The sequence below is a fragment of the Pyxicephalus adspersus genome, chromosome 3, assembly GCF_032062135.1.
Source record: "Pyxicephalus adspersus chromosome 3, UCB_Pads_2.0, whole genome shotgun sequence".
NCBI classification, from domain to species: domain Eukaryota; kingdom Metazoa; phylum Chordata; class Amphibia; order Anura; family Pyxicephalidae; genus Pyxicephalus; species Pyxicephalus adspersus.
The window spans coordinates 25,432,571-25,453,941 of NC_092860.1; the positions used below are offsets into that span (position 1 = coordinate 25,432,571).

General features: G+C 39.5%; 1 protein-coding gene across 2 annotated transcripts in view; it reads left to right on the plus strand.

Moving 5' to 3' along the window:
- Positions 1-6,821: 6,821 nt before the first annotated feature.
- PPP1R1B (protein phosphatase 1 regulatory inhibitor subunit 1B) overlaps positions 6,822-21,371 on the plus strand; it is a 52,889-nt gene continuing 38,339 nt past the window's right edge. The window contains exon 1 of one of the 2 annotated variants that reach the window (XM_072404007.1): positions 6,822-7,736. In XM_072404007.1, the coding sequence (XP_072260108.1) occupies positions 7,599-7,736 (138 nt within the window). In that variant the 5' untranslated portion in view covers positions 6,822-7,598. The remainder of the gene's footprint in view (positions 7,737-21,371) is intronic. The other variant, XM_072404006.1, reaches the window with a different exon arrangement.

Below are 21,371 nucleotides of genomic sequence, written 5' to 3' on the forward strand. Positions count from 1 at the left end.
CCCCATTGAAGAAAAAGCTCCATTAGGGCATGAGGAAGGAGCATCCAGAAGCCTCCTGGGATGCAAGACAAAGGTATCCCAGGACAGTGGTCACCAACCTTTTCGGTCCCACGGATCACTAAAGTCACTGGCTCCTGACCGCACATGCTCGGGGAGCCGGGTGTCACTCAATCCTGTCTTGATTGCTGTGAATTTTAAAACAGAAGGTGAGGGGCTTTACCTTTTTATTTTTTTAAACAACCCCACCTAAGGCCGCCTAAATGCACTGGAGTAAAAGGAATATCAGGTGAACATGCTACCATGTTTTTTGCATCTTAGGTGCCTAAGGTACAGGAGTCACTCAAGGGCAGAACTGCTGGCAGCTCTCTAGGCCCAGGTCAAAAAGTGACTGATCCCGTGCCAAATTATGGTAGGCAAGGTGACAATAGATTGGACTTGATGGCTACCCTTCACCAGAAGAAAAATTGCATACAGAATACACTTACACTAATATGTCCCTTTTAAAAGAAAAAAACACTAAAGTATTGAGTCAGAGAAATTATACCATCTCTGTAATGTTCCTTACAGAACACACACTATGAGACCTAGCAGACACAGCAGCAAAAAGAAGAGGAGATTTGCTGTTCTCTAAGGGCCAGCTCTTCCCACTGCTTTCATTTCTGGCATGCAGAGGGAGCACGATGCAAAAGAAGGAAACGGAGCCAAAAGGATTGTGTAGTGCTAGAGGGATGAAAGAGGAGGAAGGTGGTCAGTGGGTAGAGGGACTTTTCACCCTTCCCAAACACTTGACATTGTACAACTGGGTTGAGAATATGGAGAACAGTGTTGTCCCCAGTGACACTGAGGAATTTGGGTCTTTTGATGCAGGCAATTTGTGTTTTCACGGTTATCACAACCCCACTATTGGCCCACTATTGACCACCATATTGGATCAGGTTGAAAATACCAATTTATTTGCCACCATTCCAGAGGGAGCCTAAAGTGCTACCATTTATTAGTTGTGCTGTGTAGGAGTCTCTTTGCTATATTCCTTGGTGAAGCTTTCAAAGTTTTTTGAGCAGTAGTGTACAGGCCAGATTGGTGTGACCAAATTTGTCGCCTATGCTAGTGTTTATGCTGGTGCACCTCTGCTGATCTTTTTTTTATTGCAGAGAAACATCCACATTTCAAAAAACTTTCTCCCAGATAATAGTTTGACAGCTAAATCTCAAATGTTATACTCTATTTTTTATTGAGGGATTAACTACCTCAACTCTCCATATTCACTTCAAGCTTCTTACATAATGTCCTGCCACTGTTTTTTGCTTGTTTTTAGCCACTGCACCTCAGGCACTACACTTTATTTTTCTTTGGTGAATATATCCATCTTGAATACCCACCTCTATATTTGAACTTTTACTTATTAATCAAGATGCATACATACTGTTCTCCTGCTGACCAGTTTCTGCTAAAACGTACGATAAGGCTGGAGTTACATGGGGTGGTGGTGTGAAGGGTGTTTTATGCTCTTTTATTTTTTTAATAAGTAAGTTGATTTGCTCACAAAATATACCATCAAACTGTTGTGCCACTGGCCACTATTTACAAACTTTAGAGCTTGGACACTGAGGGCGTTAACTCAAGTGTTTTCACAAAGACCCCTTCCTTTGGCTTAGACCTGTGTGGGCTGCTACTTCTGTTTGTCAAAGAAAGCATTCAGTTCTGAAACTACTACTAGCCAAACCAATTGTAAAAGAATTAAAAATTATTTCACAGCCAAAATATGGCTGACAAAGTATGCTGTGTTTCATAACACCATGTACAACAAATACATGAAAGACAGCAACAGCACAGACCACCATAATGCAGTAAATATAAATGATTAGTTATTTTAAAAGTTATAAAACATTTAGGTACATATTTTTAAAGCAGTGACTGCCTTTCTTTAAACATTTACAGGTAGTAAATCAATCATTGTCATTTACGACACATGCACAAGGAAGATTCACCTAAAGTGAAAGGTTTTTAAATGAGCTCCTTAGTACATAAGGCCTATAAAGAGCTTGAAAAGTTGAATTCCTCTACGGTTTTGTACATAATTATTGATTTATGTACTTGTTTTCGATGCTTGACACATAGTTATTTCTCTATGTAGTCAATAAAGTACTTATTTTTTACCATATTCAGATAACAAATGTGTTTTTATCTTCAAGCAATGAAGCTATCACTTACTGTACACAAGCACTCGGTTGTATGGCCTCCAAATGTAGACTTTTATTGCAAATCTCCCATTTATAGAATAGAATATTTACATTTGTTGTTACATTGGTGTGGATCAGCTTCATCCTCCCCAAAGATGTGAACAACAGCAAGATAATTAGTTCATTGCTTTTTTATTACAGGGGGTTCTTGCTGGGAGTACAGGTGGGAGGAACCCTATATGTATAATATTGAAAGCTCTTAATAATAAAGAATGAACCAAAAGCCCATCAATACTGAACAGACTGACCTGCAAATGTCAACTTCTAGGATTATTGGCACAGAATGCTTTTTGAACCTACTGAATTTAGAGTTCTCATCTTTGTCTTTTTTGTCAGTAGGAAACGTCCCCCCTTCATCTTGAACTCATTAACACCACACGTCCCCTGCCTAGAAGGATTTAATAATGCATGCTCAATTTCCAGAGAGACAGCAGGGGAGGTAAGGAGGTTTAGATTCCCCCTTCACAAGTCTTTAGTTGATCTGCCAAATCTAATTGTTCATATGAAAGTTGCCCTCTTCCAGTCATTTAATGGAGGAAAAAGAGTGTTATTCAGGGTTAATATTGTGTTGTTCTTGGTTCCTGTATTGAAAATAACAAATGTGTAACTAAGGACCTACTCAAAAATGCCTATTTGTAAAACCTGAGCATAAGACATATCTTGTATTGGTAATAACAAAGTATTCAAGGACTGTTTATCTCCTTTGTAATTTATCCTTCTTACTACATTGTAAGGATACGCACACACGTGCAATAATTGTCGTTGGAAAGGATCTTTCGCAATTCTTTCCAATGACAAATGACTGCCCGATGCATAAACAAGTACACTGAGTATAGTATAGCACTGTTCTGCTATATGGAGAGGGGAGGGTGAAGAATGACGGAGCGGCACCCTGCTGCGCTCCCTCCCCTTCACTTGCATTACAATCGTCCGTCGTCCATGGATCTGCAAGGACAGTCGCTCAGACGATTGAGCACTGTACACACTCCAGATTCTAATCCAATTTTTGCCCTGTGACGATTATCAGACGAGAACCATTGCACTTGTGCACGTAGCCTATTAGACATAAAGATTGAGACATTTTACTTTGCCCATTGTTGCCAAATCTCCTGGATCCTGTGGCATGGTCCCAGTGATGGGGCATTTTTTTACTTTACTAATATGATGGATCAAAATGTTCTAACCTTAGACAACAATTAGGTGTATTCTTCTTGCTACTGATATCGATGATGGGGCATTCTTTAATGCATGGATAAGCATATTTTCTTTACACTGTTTGAGGGCATTGTTTCTCTTACAGGTGTTAATATTAGAACATTATTTCTTCCACCTACCACATGTGCTAATATTTTTTTAAATACTGTACTTTGATACTGAAGCATCACACCATGATCCCAGATTCAGGTTTGCTTTCATTCCCCCACAACCAGGAATATGAGGGTCATATATCTCTGAAAGCTGCACTCCATACTTTTAACTGTATGTTACATACTTTTGGTCCATATCCTCTTTTAGTTGTGCTGCACACTACTTCTAACCCCTCCACACAATACAATATGTTGTACGCTACAATCTCCCAACCCTAGAACATTTATGCTATATTGTACATTAGGCAATCCAAACGTATGTAACCTCTATGCTACGTTGTACACGATGTACTTTGCATGATCCTGGCAAAAAATATTATCAGCAATGGCTGCTAGTTGCTAAGCAGTTTCAGTTTATTCAAATAAAATTCCTAATAAAAGCACACATAAACTTTTGTTAAAAATAACTTAAACAGATTCAATATATACATTTTTTGTGTGCTGTAAAACATCTACAGAATCAAGTCAGGGGTAAAACTCCACAATCAAGAAAAGCTCATACTGCCTGCTGATTGTACAGCTCAAGTTCTGTCTGAAGGTAGGCATGCCAGACTGCTAAAGAGAGAAGCAGCACTCTTCCAACATGCAGATAACAGGGGACCTCAATGTATAATGCTAGTGGGGAACAGACTGAGATATATACATTCTGAGTACAAGAACTTATGTTTAATAGAAGACGATAGACGTTTTCTTTTCTTTTTTTTTAAATACTGTCTTAAAGATTTTTGGGTACAAAGACTGTAGCATATGTGTGCAATGTACCACAGATAAATTAAGTTTTTTTTTAACCATGATGAGTATTTAGTATAGTGTGGCTCAGTGCAGTTTTCCTGTAATTCAGTATACTCTCGAATTCACAGCACAACCTCATATTTCAAATCCGGTTTAAAGGACAAAAAAAACATATAGTGAGAACAGGTTACCTTGGTACACCTCTACATTTTTGGAGGGGGGAAGTTCTTCTGATTTATGAAACGCCTTTTCCATAAGCACCGTGATTCATTTCACTCAACAGAGCACTGTTGATTTATATGTGTTATGGTGCACAAAAACAGCCTTTCTTAACTTTTTTATCCTTGAGGAACTTCAGATATCTGGAATCCCTACATTGAATTATTTTTTAACTACATTTATCTCTTTTATACAGCACAGAACAGAACCCTGATTGGTGCCTTGCTAACCTGCCTCCACCTGTTCTCCCTTCTGTACAGTCCACCAAAAAGTCTGGTGTTTGGGTATGCGGCCTTCACCTGTTTTCCCTGCCTTCTCTTTTGCACAGAACCTTCTAAAGTGTCCAGCTATCCTGGCTTCACTTTTACTGCTTGAACTCACACTGGAACTGCTAAAACGTTGCTTGCCTGATGTTCTCCAGACGCTCACACACCCATCTGTTACCTCCATGTCACTCTCTTTTTCTCACCTGGTTCCTGTCAAACTGCTTTTTCACTGCCTCCAGGTCATGTCTGTTGAGCAGTCTTAGCACCTTAGATGGAACACATTTAATGCTGTTCTCTATGCCAGAGTCCTAGCGCACTTATCCAGCATCAGGCAAGGTGTAAAATGCCACATACACTATCGTTCCAGTCCACAATGCCCTGTGATCTATTGCAATAGGGTGAGCGACAGGTGAGCGTTCACTGGCATCATGATGCAGCAGATCACAAAGTCAAACATTTCCATGCAGGTCACCTGGGTGTCATGGTACATGGGTCTGGGGGGGGAAGGGTTGCCAATAGAAAACTGCTACAATGATAGCCTCCAGTGGAACCCCTGGGGACCTTATACTGAACTCTGGGGTTTTGTGGAACTCTGGTTGAGCAGCCCCTTTATGCAGGAAATGAAAGTGTTTCCTTGCCACGTGTGCCCTTTCTAGGTAGATTTACCCTCTCTAAGTGACCTGGGGTCTATTGATAACCTAGATTCTTAGTTTTTAACAGAACAAGAGGTGAAATCTTCAAATGGCACAGTGCAAACTATCTAGCAGGAGGAATTCCCTGACACGATCTTTTATTTATGCAATTATGGACAGAAGTAAATGTTGTGACATTGCATAAGCTTATGAAATTGATATAGCGAATGTATGGCCTAATCAATGCTAAATGAGGTCCAACAAAATATTAGAGTGCATGGCTTTTGTTTTGCCCAGGCAGTGTTTATTTTATAGACTAATATATGTGCTTGTATACTGCATCAGAGCTATTTCCTCTATTTCTAGACATACCCAGATTTAAATTATCACTTGCTTAAACAAATTTTGTTTTTAAAACCATATACTTCTGTCTGCCTTTTGCTTGCTCCCTTGCACACAGAAAAAATGATTTTTTTTTCTGAGATCCCCCTTAGGAAAAAGTTCAAACATGTTTATATCACACCTGCCCATATTCGTTCTCATACACAGGAGCATTTATGACAAATGCCTGAACTGACAATATGTCAGTTTTAACCTATCTCCTTAGACTATATGTAGGAGCTGAAGCTTAACTAAAATCCCCTCTGCTCCAACAATGCGACTGTGAGCTCCCATGCCAGCACTACCATCTTCTCACTAGCTTCTTCCATGTTGGACATCTTTAATCTGCTGAGATGACATAACTCCTGTGCAAGAACAATGGCGCTAATATATCCCAACACCCTGCTTTTGCCAGGACTGGACACTGAGCTACGCGTGCGAGTACAGTTTAAACAGTTTGCAAGGAGAAAAGTAGGAAATTTATTATTACAGGACAGACACTGTCTGTAACCTTTTCTATTTAAAATGGGAAAAAACCCAGCACCTCTTGCTTCTTCATCATCCTTTTTTGATCAGTGTGCATTCTACAAAAGACTACTAAAAAGCAGGTACATTTTTTTTGTGGAAGAGGTATAGCATGAACCTTCTGCAATAAAGAAGCAAATTCAGGAGATGAAAATGATCTTTTTATTAGATGATGAACAAATCTAAATGACAGTTTTGTGATATTGAGGCAATGGCTGCACCAAGCCAATACTTTACAACTCATTGAAGTTACCTTTTTCTAATGCTGGGTGTGGTAAGCAGTGACATATTGAGTCTTTTAATGTAATTATTCAGCCAGTACTTGACAAGTTTGTAACAAATACTATGCTATGGAAAGTGATAGAAAACTTATAGAAAGTTCAGAGAAATACATGCAATAGAGAGAACTGAACAGAGAGAAGCCTGGGGGAACCAAACAAAAGTGCTGTGTACAGGGGAGGCATTCCAGAGAAGAGGTGGACTCCAGCCTGGCAGCTGTACAAGGATATCCTCATAAACTCAGTTATTAACAGGGAAGAGACTGTTTATAAGTGAGGGTGACAGAAAGCAAACTAGAAGAGGACAGAGGGAGGTACCAAGGTCATAAAACAAGAGGAAAAATAAGAAAAGAGAGGAAAGGACTCACATACAAAGTAGAGACTGGCAGGGTGAATAACTAGGAGGAGGGAAAGAGCTACACAGCAAGAGGTAAACAGCTTGGGAGAGAGACAGAAAGACAGAGTAGGCAGGGGAGACAGTAAGACAAAGTGAGCAGTGGGGACAGAGAGTCAGAGTGCTTAGTGGGAGAAAGAAAGATCAGGGAAAGACAGAGGGACAGGGTGAGCAGGAGGAAGATAGAAGGACAGGGTGATCAGGAGGAAGACAGAGGGACAGGGTGAGCAGGAGGAAGATAGAAGGACAGGGTGATCAGGAGGAAGACAGAGGGACAGGGTGAGCAAGAGGAAGATAGAAGGACAGGGTGATCAGGAGGAAGACAGAGGGACAGGGTGAGCAGGAGGAAGATAGAAGGACAGGGTGAGCAGGAGGAAGAGAGAAGGACAGGGTGAGCAGGAGGAAGATAGAAGGACAGGGTGATCAGGGAAATACAGAAGGGCAGAGTGAGCAGGAGGGAGACAGAGTGAGCCTGGAGGAGACAGAAGGACAGACAGAGTTAGCAAAGGAAAGAGAGGGACAGAGTAAGCAGGGGAAACTGGAAAGAATCCAAGGCTAGCCAACATGAGCTCTGGGACTCCACAAGGAATGCACTCAAGCCTTTCCCAGACTAGCCCACAAATGGAAAGCAAAGGCAGAAAGAAGATCCAGTTCTCAGTGTCAGTACCCCCCAGCCAGATGGACCCTCGAGCAGTGGAGATGGTGAGTACACAACACTGAAAACTGTTTCCATCAATATTGTTAAGTACAGCCTGTTCCTATCTACTTGTGTATATCCTTCTGTAAACTGGCACCAATGTCTTCTTCAATATGGTATGGTTCTCTTTTCTCCTGCACATAGCTAGCCTTCCTAGTGTTAAACCTCCTCTTCACCTTTCATCAGTCACACTTTTTTTAGCTTATTATTATTATTATTATTATTAATAATATTAATAATAATAATAATAATAAACAAGGTTTATATAGCGCCAACATATTACGCAGCACTGTACATTAAATAGGGGTTGCAAATGACGAGTACAGACAGTGACACAGGAGGAGATGAGGGCCCCTGCAAAAAGCTTAAAATATAGGAGGTGGGGGGAATGAACACAATAGGAGCTTATGTTTATAAAGCTTTTTTTACCTTGCAAATAAGTGTATATGTGTTTGCTGATCCATTCCAATCATTTTACTGTATTTTTTGTGTATTCATAAAGTGTAAATTTCAGAGAATGGAGTACTGTGAATGTAGCTTGTCAAAAGTATTCATTGCCTATTTTACTGCCAAGGATGCATCCTATATGGCATGGCTAGAAAAACATTTTCCAAGCTAACTGATACATTTGCTTTGATTGTATTTAGCTGGCTTATTATGTCAGAGAGTACTTGCTGTGGAGTTTCAAAGACCGGTTCTTCACCAGCATATAGCCAACATCTTCAGCTGGTATGGAACCGAAAGTCCAAGCATACCCTAAATGTTCCCTATCTGACTTTATAAATTCTATGACTGCTTGGGACAATGCTAATGTTTGGACTTGGCATTCGACTGAACTTGGTGAGCCACTGGTGGAATATCAAGTGAGTGATTAGGAAAGGAAATACACAAATCTATTTGTGATTGATCTAGCTAAAAGAGATTGCAAAGAAATTTATCATCATTTCAAATTATGTGCAGTACAACTGATATGGTACTGAAATATTTGTACAATGAAAATATGATCTATTTGAAACGTTCTTTTATAATATTCAAATATTATATGCACAAAGATAGACACTCAACTGATCAGAAACCATACCACTTGGCTAGAAGGTCCATGTTTTATGATGTAGAATGTGAATGAAATGTTAGACCAGAACACTTCTAGTTTTTACCTGGTGTTGATTCAATTAGGAGTCAGTCAATATCAAATTGAGTCCTAGCTTTATATGAATAGATGAGATCCTGATCATCTGAATATGGCACTTACGAAAGTCCATCAGTATGGCCGCCATTGGAGGATCATCATTGTTCCTCCCTTACTCTAAGGAACTCAGAAGTGCTCAACTCTAAGTGCTTTTGGTTCAGAGCAGGCAAAAAAAGTATCTGCTAAGGTAAAGGGTAGAATAGATATTTGGGCTCTAATAGAACCTAAAAATCTTAATAAAGAAAGCTTATTACCCCTCCCCAATGATATCACATAAGTGGCTCCTCACAAGCACAGAGGTATGCAAATACATGCAGAAGGGATTGGCGTAAACAAGAAACACACAGCACATATTAGGCAATAATGAGCACACTGGAATGAGATAAAAATTGTCAGGGCCATTGTTTAGGGTTAATTGTAAACTGCAGAGCTGTCATGGTTTGTAAATCATCACCTCTGGCCAATTTCAAATATTATACATTTTTACCTTTTCACAAACACGCCCAATATTAAGGCTTGACATATTTTTTATCTATTTAATCCCAGCTTTTAAATCATAAAAAAATGGTGATGTTGTTGCGTTTCTGTTAACTAAAATACTGCATTTTTATGTATTATTTACTAAAATGCCTTCAAATATTTGTGCAAATATTGTACAATATAATACATAATTGCAACCTACAACTTTTTATTCTGCAGTTTGCTTTTAAAAAATATACAATATATTGGTTTTAGGTAATCCAAATAAGAAAAAATGGTAATAAAGTGATTAATCAATTCATGTTAGTCACAACAAATGATTGACTGAATTATCATATCAATGTGTATCCACCTTTGCGCTATATTGTAGCAGTTAAGGTCTGAGTAGATGGCTGATTTAGCTTGTCATGGACAGACAGGAACATACAATTTTCTAATACAGGTAGTCCCCAAGGTAAGGACATCCAACATACAGACAACTCTTAGCTATGAACAGGGCTTCCCTGCTCGCTCATGTGCAGGACAGAGGCTCGAAGAGGGGAGGGGGGCAGTTTGGGTGATTTGCAGAAGAAGTCTTTTGCTAAATACAGTAATGTTTGGGTGATCTTATGAGCTGACCTGATCTGTAACATCTTGTAACTCTTTAATGACCAAGACAAACTCTGCAGTTGTTTATTTTTGCATATCAAAGCACAGCTTGCTCCAGAAGTTAATAAATGTCTAGGCTCTATAAAGTCTTTTTTTCCTTTGTTTTTGATTAACTTATAGGGAGGTTTTTTTTACAGTAACTGACACAACGCTGCCTAATAATATGTTGAGACAAACATCTGTCCTAATTGCATTTATTAAAATAATGTACCTGTTCCAACTTGCATACAAATTCAACATAAGAACAAACATGCGGTCCCTCTTATGTAACTCAGGGACTACCTGTACTGAACTGCTGAAATCAGTATAATGTGAACCAGTAGATCCACTTTCCAACCCCAACTCTTGATCTTGAACTCCTAGAACCATCCTACATAAGACTGCCCTATACAGCAGAACAGCTGCACCTGCATGTCACATCTAGAACTCTCTAAGATCAGCCCTGTGATTTGGGAGTGTAAATCACAGGTGACTTCCAGAATTTATGGGTGATTTAACATGCATTCAGGTAATCCCTATGTCATTGTGAAGGAAACTACACCCATGTTTGTTTCTTACTTTGTACATCACCATAGAAAATGATGGCACTCTATGAATAAATAAAAAAAAATGCACAAATAAAATAGGGCATGTACAATAAGCAAACCTCTTTTGCTTAGTTTTAGATATAGTAGGGAGGACTGGCATTGTAAATGGGACAGAAAGTGATGTGATATATTTTTAACAAGGCCACAAACAGCAGTAAACGTTTGCAAAGGTTTACCTCTTTACTTGAATGAATTCCTCCCACTAACCTTGGTGATGAACACCTAGATAAATGGTTACCTTTCTCCTGATCTTTGCTGTGTGCCCCTTCCCAATGCTGCACAGGCTTTTTAGTAAAATCATGGCCACCAGTTCTTTTTACCAGTACACATATCTGCCATGGCCCTAGTGATTCCTTTGGGTAGGCCATACTCATGACATCCTCCCTCCCATGACATCCTATCTTACCCACAGAACAATACAGTTTACTGAAAATCTGTGTGGTATCGGCACACTGCAACGTAATGGTCATTGCTCACAGGCCCATAGTAGAACCCTAATGTCACTTCTAATGTGTTGTCCTTCACTGGTCACAGTTTTAAGGGTTTGACAGTTCGTATATATAACAAAAAGTAGCTTATAGTAGCCAGGGAAGATTTTTTAAATGAAGCTACTATTTCTGTTGACACCTGCCATGGAGGTTCCAGGCACCCTGGAGGAACAGGTGACCCCATGCATAGAAATGATCAGGTGACATTACACTTCTACAAGAAAGCCAGTAGATGGGACTTAGGTAACCAAGGACCAATGGTAAGCATGCTGTTGCAGACAAATAATGAAACAGACATTGTCAAAGTAACATTGTCTATAAAAAGGCCTTTGTCATGCACTAAAACTCCTCTTTCCATCAATCTGCCACTACTACCACTTCTAGTTCAGCTGATGCTTTCTGTTATAACAAGGGTGACCTTCTACCATATGACAGTTTTTAGGTTTAGTGGGCAGTCATCGGGTACTGATGGATGAGGAGCTGATGTAACCGCTCTCTCTAGACTCCCAACAAAAGATCTAAATGAAGAGAGCTTCCAAATGTGCTCCTAAAGAAATGGGTTACACGTGCCCAGCTGTTCTTTTTTGAGTTGCATTTAAAGGTTGCAAAGAACCTTTTAGATGGGTATAAACAAATTCCAAGTTCAACTTCCCAGCCCTCAGCCTTTACTCCCCCCTTCCAACAGTCCCAAACCTCCTAAGTGTTTTTTGATTTTTTAGATGATATTTATAGGATATCATAATTCTTTGAGATTAAACCAAGCAGGATGCCATTCAATCTGGAAGACCAAGGTCATCTAGTGGCAGAGTTAAATTACTGTGGGAGATGACCACAGAGTGGAGGAGAGTATTACAGGTCTTTTTTTTACCACCTTCTGGGGCGATTTAAATCGTGCAATTTCTAAATGGTTTCAACAGCCTATTAAAATACATCAGTGACCAGGCTATATTTATATATTTACATGCTCTGTGAAAAAGTTAACCTCCCCACACAAACTCAAGCAGACCTATACCACATATAGTTTGTGGTCTCCCAGTAGCTGATATTTTCCCCATTACTCACTCACCATGCTTTGTTCCACATGTCTTGTTCTCTGCGTGAAGGCCACCATCTTGGAATAGGAGCAGGACTTTGCTTCCTCTTGTCCCAGCTCACCTTCTTAAAGACTGGTGGTCTAATGATTGGTAATACTTTATTATATAATTACGTCCATTTTAGGGGCCAAAACACATTTTTCAATTTGGTGTGTTGTGTTGCAGTGTTTTTGATTTTCAATGACACCTAAGGCAATGTGGCTTTGGCTCATGTTCAGTCTGGTGCTTTGGAAAAAATGCTGCATGTCTGCTTTTTGGTCTGTTCATATACATTATCAATCTTTTACCAATGAACTAACACCTGATCATTAACATATTGCACAGGAACAGGGAAGTGTGAAAGGGCACTATATCTGGAGATTTGTAGAGACATTAGGGTCAAATCTTTGGATTTCATGGTTAATACAGGCAAACAGCCTTTGCTAAGAAGTCTCTGTGTTTTCTGTTTATCTAAAGTGCTTTTAATACTATGTGTTATATGCTCTTTAAATTATGCTGTTTGCTTTCTAAGTCAGTGCACCTACTGTTGTTGGCCAAATGAACACTGTGTATTGTTCAAGCAGTATGCAATCTTGCATCGCATAATTTGGAAACAGTCCTGCTGTGAAAGGAGAAACTTTGCAGATTACTCAGTGGGACACGTAGCAGCACTGAGATTGAGGTCTGTGTATTATTTGTGTGCAGTCTTTAATTAAGTTCCGAATAGACGCCATGTGTTGTTTGCAGGCTGATCACTATACAGGTAATACACTTCATCTGATACATAAAAGTAGGAAAAATAAAGGGACTTTAGCATCCAAAAATGTAAAAAAATATATACAGTTTAAACTATTGTAATATTTGTGTTTAAATTACTATTTTGATTGTGTTTCTTTACCTTTTATATCATATATATTATATAATAAAGAGTTATTTTTATGTTTTGTTTTCATGTATTTTTTATAGTTAGCACTGCAGATTTGTAATCTTTTTTGTGTGCATACATAGTATATACTTGACAGTTTCAACCTAGTGCCTTTAGTGGCCCACGTTGGACCACAAGAAACCATTGTGGTCCAAATTTGACCTTGTAATTTTCTGTATTGTATTCCACGCCCCTTTAGGGCTGTAATATTATTATAGTTGACCACTAGGTTGTCTAGTGGCCCCTTTCACATGTTATGTCTCAGTATGTTTACTTTATAAAGAATATAAACACATTGTTTGTGCCAAAAAACCCTGCTCAATCTATCTCTTTCTTTTCATTATTTATTCATACATTTTGAGGGTTGCCACTTTATATATTTTTTTGGTATAAATGTGATATACCACCATCAATATTCAATTGAATTACTAATTGTTATATCCAGTTTTATTAGAAAGCAGCTAAAACCTGGGTGGAAAAGCTCTTCTTCTGCCAGCAGGCTGGCCTGCTTTCTGTGTGGAAGCAGTGGTCCTTCTGGAAAGGTCCAATATTTTGCTGATTTAAACTGAACGTTCAACTGGGCTTTATAATTTAGTGGAGCTATAATAATACTAATCTTAAAGATTTAGGAACATAAGCCAGACCAGGTCAGCTCAATAAATGTTGTCCCACTGCCAACAGTTACTTAAAAGTTTAAAAAAAAGTAGGTAAAGGTGTTAACAAATATTTAACTCCCATCCAGCTTTTGTTCCCAATATCTTAAAAGTGCAAATTCCAGATGTGGAAGTCCAAATAATGACTGGTGCCATTCAAAATCATTGGCATCACTTTGCACCATTGTTCATAACTTTTTTTGTGCACACAGACATTGCTTAGATTACCCTCCAGCTCCATATAAAAAACAAGTTATTTGTATGTATACTGTATAGTGTATATACAATGTACACTGCAAACTGTGACACAATATATAAAGTACATTAAATGAATGTATGCTTCAGCTGATTAGTTAGGGAGTCACGTTTGCCGGGTCTGCGGATATCCATGCACCATAACACAAGCCTACCAATTATCTTCTTAGTGATTTCTGACTATGTGTATGTATTTCTTTATAATAAATCAGGGGTAATGTCTGCTCAGCTCCCCTGCTCAGCCTTTTATTACCTTAAACACTCTTACTTCAGGACTTTCATGAAAAGTATATTAAAACTAACCTGCTGTTTAGAAAACTGATCAGTCATTCAAAAGGAAGAAATGTAAGGAAACAAATAATATGCTGTTGATTTTTATATATTTTGTTTTGACCTTTAAAAACCTTCCATTGCCATTGTCTCTGTATCAAAATGTAAAGCTTTACCTAGAGCAGAGGGCCGCAATCTTTTTTGGTCACAAGGCCATTTAGGCAGGAGCACACTAGGCCGGACTCTCTCTCTGAGTCCTAATGGCTCTGTCCTCCACTAGGAACACCTCCTGAAGGGAAACCCCTCTTCTCCGTATGCATTGCGGAGGAGAGGGAATGTTCCCTTTTTACCACGGCCATTGTTAATACTTCCGCCCCTGCGGTAAATAGGAAACATAGGGAAGAAGGGAGCCACAGCAAGAGGAGGCTCAAAAGCCGCATGCGGCTCCAGAGCTCTGACGGCTCCGGTAGTTTGTTCCGGCCCAATTCCGGCCGGTAACCCGCGTCCCTGGAGCGACGCGTTGCCGACCGACATTAGGCCGGATCGGCCAGGGGGCGTTAGGCCGGAACAAACTACCAGCTAGGCCGTATCTGGGCTAAGTTTGCCGACCTCTGACCTAGAGTCTATGGAAATATTGTGCTGGGTATTGCCTAAAGCAGGGGTGTCAAACTCTGGCCCGGGGGCCAAATCTGGCCCCCAATGTCCTTTTTTTTGGCCCCCAAAGGAATCCTAAACATGAACTGCAGCTGACCCGCCGCTGCATGGAAATGCACCCCTACAAAAAATTACCGGCATCACTCGCATCTATAGACCAGCGGCCTCTCGGACCAATGCGTGGCCCCACATTGGACTGTTTTATAGACGTAAGTAATGCCAGGAATTTTAGTAGTGGTGCTATTTCAATGAAGAGGGAGATCCAGCCCTGTATTGGCCGCGTCTGGCATTTTCAGCACTCCCCCTCAGCTGTACTTTTCCCTGCTACTCCAAGGCTTGGACTTGAATGGTTGGACTTTCATAGAACAAAATTGTTATTATTATTGTTAGCCTGTGCAAAAAGGTTACCATTGAAAATTACCTCAGAAGGCTACAAATAGCGAAAGAGGCATAAGATTTTTTCTTGACTAAAATTAAAAACAAATGTATGCCTATTTCTCTATTATTAGCTTGTTCTGGATTCAATGTGAAGAAATGTTTCCTTCTTATTAGATTTAAAACCTTTTCATACGGAAACAAAGAGGTTTTTTTGTTTCCATATGAAAAGGTTTTATATCTCATGAGAAGGAAAAATTTCCTCAAATTTTTCAATAAATTTCAAGGTTGGCCTGCGACTTTGTCAAAGTTTTTAATTTTGGCCACAAAGCCACAATCACCGAAATATTGCCTAGTGAAGAACCTTTCATATCCATGTATTTCAATGTCATGGATTGATTCTCCACCAAGGAATATTTCAGATTCACTGCTTTATAAATAGACCCTATTACACATGACTACAGGTAGTCCCCGAGTTAAGGACATCCGACATACGGACGACTCCTAGATATGAACGGGGCTTCCTTGCTCGCTCATGTGCAGAACATAGGCTTGGAGGGGGGTAGGGTGACAGTTTGCATGACTTGCAGAAGAAATCTTTTGCTAAACACAGCTGAGGTTGTGGGTGATCTTAAGAGCTGAGCTGATGTGTAACATCTTGTAACACTTTAATGACCAAGACAAACTCTGCAGTTGATTCTTTTAGCATGTAAAAGCACAGCTTGCTCCAGAAGTTATTAAATGTCTAGGCTCCATAAAGTTTTTTTGCTTTGTTTGTGATTAACTCACATTGAGGATTTTATGCAGTAACTGACACCACACTGCCTAATAATATGTTGATACAAACATCTGTCCTAATTGTATTTATTAAAATAATGTACGTGTTCCGACTTACATACAAATTCAACTTAAGAACAAACCTACAGTCCCTATCTCGTATGTAACCCGGGGACTACCTGTACCTATTTTTACAGGATAAAATAATATATTTATTACAATAAATTTTTTATTACAAGTTAGTTGTGGGGGAGAAGATTAGAAGGCAAGGAATAACCAGAAACAAAACTGGTGAATCAAGTATTGGATTATAAAACAGCTATTCTATGGGGACTGTTAGAATGATAGAAGGTTCACTAAAATGTGAAAATCACACATTCACCAAACATTCACAAGTGGTTATTCTGTACTTGATTTTGAATTATTTATCAGGAAGATTCTCCTGAATATTGGTGAATGTCTCAATGCCCCAATGACTTGTGTGGTCATGCTCTGTTCCTAAAATCCAAGTCCAATTGACTTTGAAGTCCTGTTTGCCCAGCGCCTCTTGGTCCGTGACTGAACTCTCGTTTAGGAGGATGCAAGAGAATAGTTCATATGTCATAGTGGAAACTACCAGCAAACCAAGAGAATAGGTATTCTGGGAAACCCTGTTCAATTTTTTACTGTCTACTGAAGCAGAACAATTCTAGCGTTGTTTGGTACCTATAAAAGTAATAGGTGGATGCAGATTTTAAATATAATAATTTAATAAAGTACATGTAAGTGTTTTAATAACATTTTAGGCCAGGGGGGCCCAACCAATGGCCCACGGGCCACATCAGGCCCTCGAACCTGCCAAATCTGGCCCTCTGCTCATTCCCTTTTTATTCGTTGTCTTCTGGGGGATGGGGCGTGCATCTCCTATGTTCCTCTATGATGTCATGCTGCCAGGAGAGGCAGCTCGCTTAGAGTGGGCATGTCCTATAGACCTGGCAATCAGCTGTGTCTGCTCCCTGCCCACCTTGTAATGTGGGATAACCTTACTCTATGTACAGCATGAGAGCTGTGTCTATGCTGCTGTCATTTCCACATGTATAAACCCTCATTTGTCCTACACTATCATAGAAACGTGAGATTTTCAGGGTACAAAAACATACCAAGTTGCCAGATAGGGGGTCACAAGCATAAAAGGGAGGCTATTTGAAGACATTGTTCCCCAAATTGAGTTTGCATGTTAGGCACCTCCGGGGGCCACTTCAATGGCAATGAGCATTAGCATTCACTCTATGCTGTGATGTGACAAATATATACTTGCCCGTTCACAAAACACCAAGGCAGCACTCAGACTGGCTTTGAGGTTGCAGTGCGGTTACCCCTTCTTCATGCCATGGAACCCTTCCTAGGGGGAGGTGTTCAGTACCAATCATTGCCACCTAGAGTCAAATCTGCAGATGCTGAGGTGTGACGGACTGAGCAAGTGGTGGGGTGCCTGTTACACAGCTGACCACTTACCTTGTGAACCCCAATTTCTCTGGAACAGAGGGATGTTGGCAACTGGAAATGTGGGAGCCAGTTGGAAACCCCTTTTGTCTTCTCCCCTAATAAAATTTTATAGCCATCATATCATTCCACTCTGTCACACATAGATATACCCTAACCCTCTAGGAACCCCAATTTCTCTGTAGGAAAAGGGAATTGTAACTGCAAGTGGGGGACTCTTGTGGCTAACTCCTCCTAACATTTCATCACAACAACGCCATCACAAGATATTAAAAACTATACCTGTCTTACTATGCTACCCTGTCACACATAGCTGACCCCTTACCTTCCGTGAACCCTAATTCCCACGAACAGGGAGATGTAGGGACCTGAAGATGTATTAGTAAGAACATGTACCCCTTGGCTATATGTCACATGAATTGCATTTCTCTGTAAGTATATATTGCAGAGATTTTTGGATACAAAAAAGGTTAGTGGCCCCCTAAAACTGACAGGACGCATTGAATGGTGTAGTTTCTGTTCTGTGGTACAGGAATGGTGAACAAGGAGTAATATATGACCAGCCAGCACTGTATGAGAGATTGAGTTTTGTATATTCCATTAATAAAATGGCCATCAAATAGTGAGTGCAGAAATTCTTGATTTGTCATTTCCTTTTACGTTACAGTAACGTTTAAAAAACATTTAAATTTATTTTTATTTTAATTTATAACTATTCTAATTTTAAACATACGTCTTTAATGATTGCTTGCATTGTGGCCTGCGGCCCCCAGATAAAAAAAGGTTGGGCACCACTGTTTTAGACCAATTCACTACAATGCACATGTGCACATGTCAGTGGACCCATTTACATTGCGCACATTTTGAATGGCACCTTTATTGCACATGCCTTGCAGCCATACACAGTAGTGCAATACAATGCGTTGTGGTGCATTGCACTGGAAAAAAAGCTCATTAGCCCATGACGCAAGGCCCCAGAAAAGCCTGAATGAACCTCTAATGTGTGTTGAGTGTAGCAATAATTCTACTGTTTTAATGTGATAATCCTTTTTGCTGTGATTTTACTGTGATGATACTTCTTGCTGTTGTTTTTTTTCCTTTTGAATAAAGGTAGGGTAAAATTGTTGTCAGGTTTTATTGCTGTGTTTGTCTGACCACTTGTTCCAAGAAGGCATTTCCCCCACTTTGAAATGTTACATAGTTAGGTTAAAAAATACATAAGTCAATGTAAATAATAGGTAACAAGTAAATTTAGCTACAAACATTTTTTAGATAACCTTTTATGTTATTTGACAATGAAATTCAAATACTGTTATGTGCTGGGCACCATAGTGTTTGTGCCACGCTGTGCATGCATTTTACACCAACACTTACACTACATAAATAAAGGGTAATATATCCAACAGAGTGTTCTATGCAAAATGTTGTAGAAGAAGAATGACAGGTCATGTGGTTTTGATTTTTTTTGATTTTAAAACTATTATTAATAGGGCTTTTCTTGCTTTAAAGTCTCCAAGAAAAAAAAAGTGCTAAACATTTTTGTAAAACACATCTTTTAAGATAGTATGGCCATGGTCATCGATCTTTTTTATTTAACAAATCTGCAAACTAGTAAACTGTTAATACATGCACTTGTACAAGAACTGTGCCTTTCATTCTAACCATTTAACATCAGGTTGGAATTCTGACAGGTTGAGAAGATGGAATGTCTTGTATACTGCTTGATTAGGAGGAAATTAGATCCAAACTGACCAGGTAAGCCATGGTCCTTAACATAGGTACCTTTTGGAAGACTGTAAATGAAGGAAAGAGCTTTAATTATCTGCTGTAAGGGGTCATTGTGTGCTGTATATAAAGGGTGCAGACACAGGATTGATGGAGGAGACATGCTGAACTTGGAAAACAGAGGAGAAAGTGTACCAGAGAGGATGAAGCATTTAGTAAAAGACAAGAAAATCTCTGTTTCATTTTGCTTTCAATCAGTATTCTCATTAAAAGAGTCCTAAGGCTGCAGGCGCCTTTTAGCCAGCATACACTTCTGTATGTTTCCAGGCATTTTTCTCATGTATAGTTTAACACTCATGGCTTTCTTTAACAGTACTGCATATATATCTAAAGAATAAACCCAAATGTCTTCCAAATAAAACTGTACAGGTGCAAGGGCAGTCCTATTATACTTGCCATATGTCAGTGTCACCTGTTTCTGTTTTGAGGAAGGGAGGAACACATGCTGAGGCTGACTGTGCCATTGGTGTTGCTTGGGAGGGAAGGGAAACATCATTTTATATGTAAGGGGGTGATTTTTTAATGGAATATTACTCATATGCATCCTGCATTTTGTGACCCATCTAAAAAGAGTGGCTGTATTGAGTATGTATTACCTGATAGGAATCTGCTGTAGAAAAAAATATAATTGCAATCATATCAACCATTTACCATGCAATTTTGACAAGCTGGAAGAAAGAGAGGCCCGTAGCAGGGGATATGCAAGGGGCGACATGACAGGGGGCACGTGCTGCTCGGAAGAAGGGGGGGAGAGCAGGTGTGAGATTGAGTTGCAGTGGAAGGGAGGGTCGGAGAGGAGATAGGGGTCAGAAGTTTAAGGGGTGGAGTGTAAGAGATAAAAGGAAGGTGTAACGGATCCTTCAGCACATTTTTTGGGAAAAGAAATTCCCACCCACCCGCCCTGTTAGTTAGGTGCGTGGGGGCGGTTGAGGTTGGTGGAAGGTAAGAGTCTGGTTTAATTACGGTTGGGGGGGGGGCACCCAAGGTGGTGGTGAACCACCCTCCCCCTTCGGTTAAGTGGAATGTTGGAGGCCCCTTGGTGGTGCTGTGCTGCTAGGGGGCCAGAATGGTATGATGGTGGTGTTCAAGGAAAAGTGGTGGTGGCGGACTTTGCCTTCCGGACCGGCAGCCTAGTGGTTTTGGGTGATAGATTGGTTAGTTAAGGGTTAATGTTAATAGTGTTGAGTATATTTATGGTAAATGCTCCTTTAAATGTTATTTAAATTTATTTAAAGTTATTTATTTGTTGTTTGTTATCTTGATTATTTACATAAAGTTAATTATGATGTTGTTAAATGGTTAATTTGTTAAATAAACGGCTGCTTGCCAGCCAATTTAAATGCATACAGGTGTGGAGTTTTCATTGGAAGGGGGAAGAGTGGGGCTGGCAAGGAGAAAGGTAAAGGTTGGTATTAGGGGGTAAATGAGGGGAAGGCTGAAGGGCAGGATACGGGCTCCCATAGTCATGACTCCCAGGCAACTCTCATCTCATGTCTGTAGCTAACTTTATAGATGTTAAACATCACAAAGAATGTATTCTAAGATTTATCTGCTACCTTCATCCATATGGTATAAAAATCTACCCTAGTCCTTTTTTTCAGTTATGTGGCTCTCATGTAAGGGAATTCTGAAGAATACCCAATCATGCAAATCAAATAATATAAAAAGAAAAAACAGTTATGCTTATGCTTGCAGGATAATGTAAGCCAGCAAAGCTTCACCTCATTTAATAGTTTTGCCTAGGAAGAGATAGCTGCTGCTTTTATTCTCACGTTATGAACCCCATAGAACCCAAGTAGTGCTATTTGGAAAACAATATTACTATATAAATAGTTAAAAACAATCAAGGTGTAAAATAAATTTGCCCAAAAATCTATTGAATGATCTTAAAGTGGGAAGATCCAGGAAGATGAAGGTTTTTATGTGAATAATAAAGGCCATGACAGATCTGTCTATTTATGTGCATAGAATTAAAGAACAAACTTTTACAAGCACAATG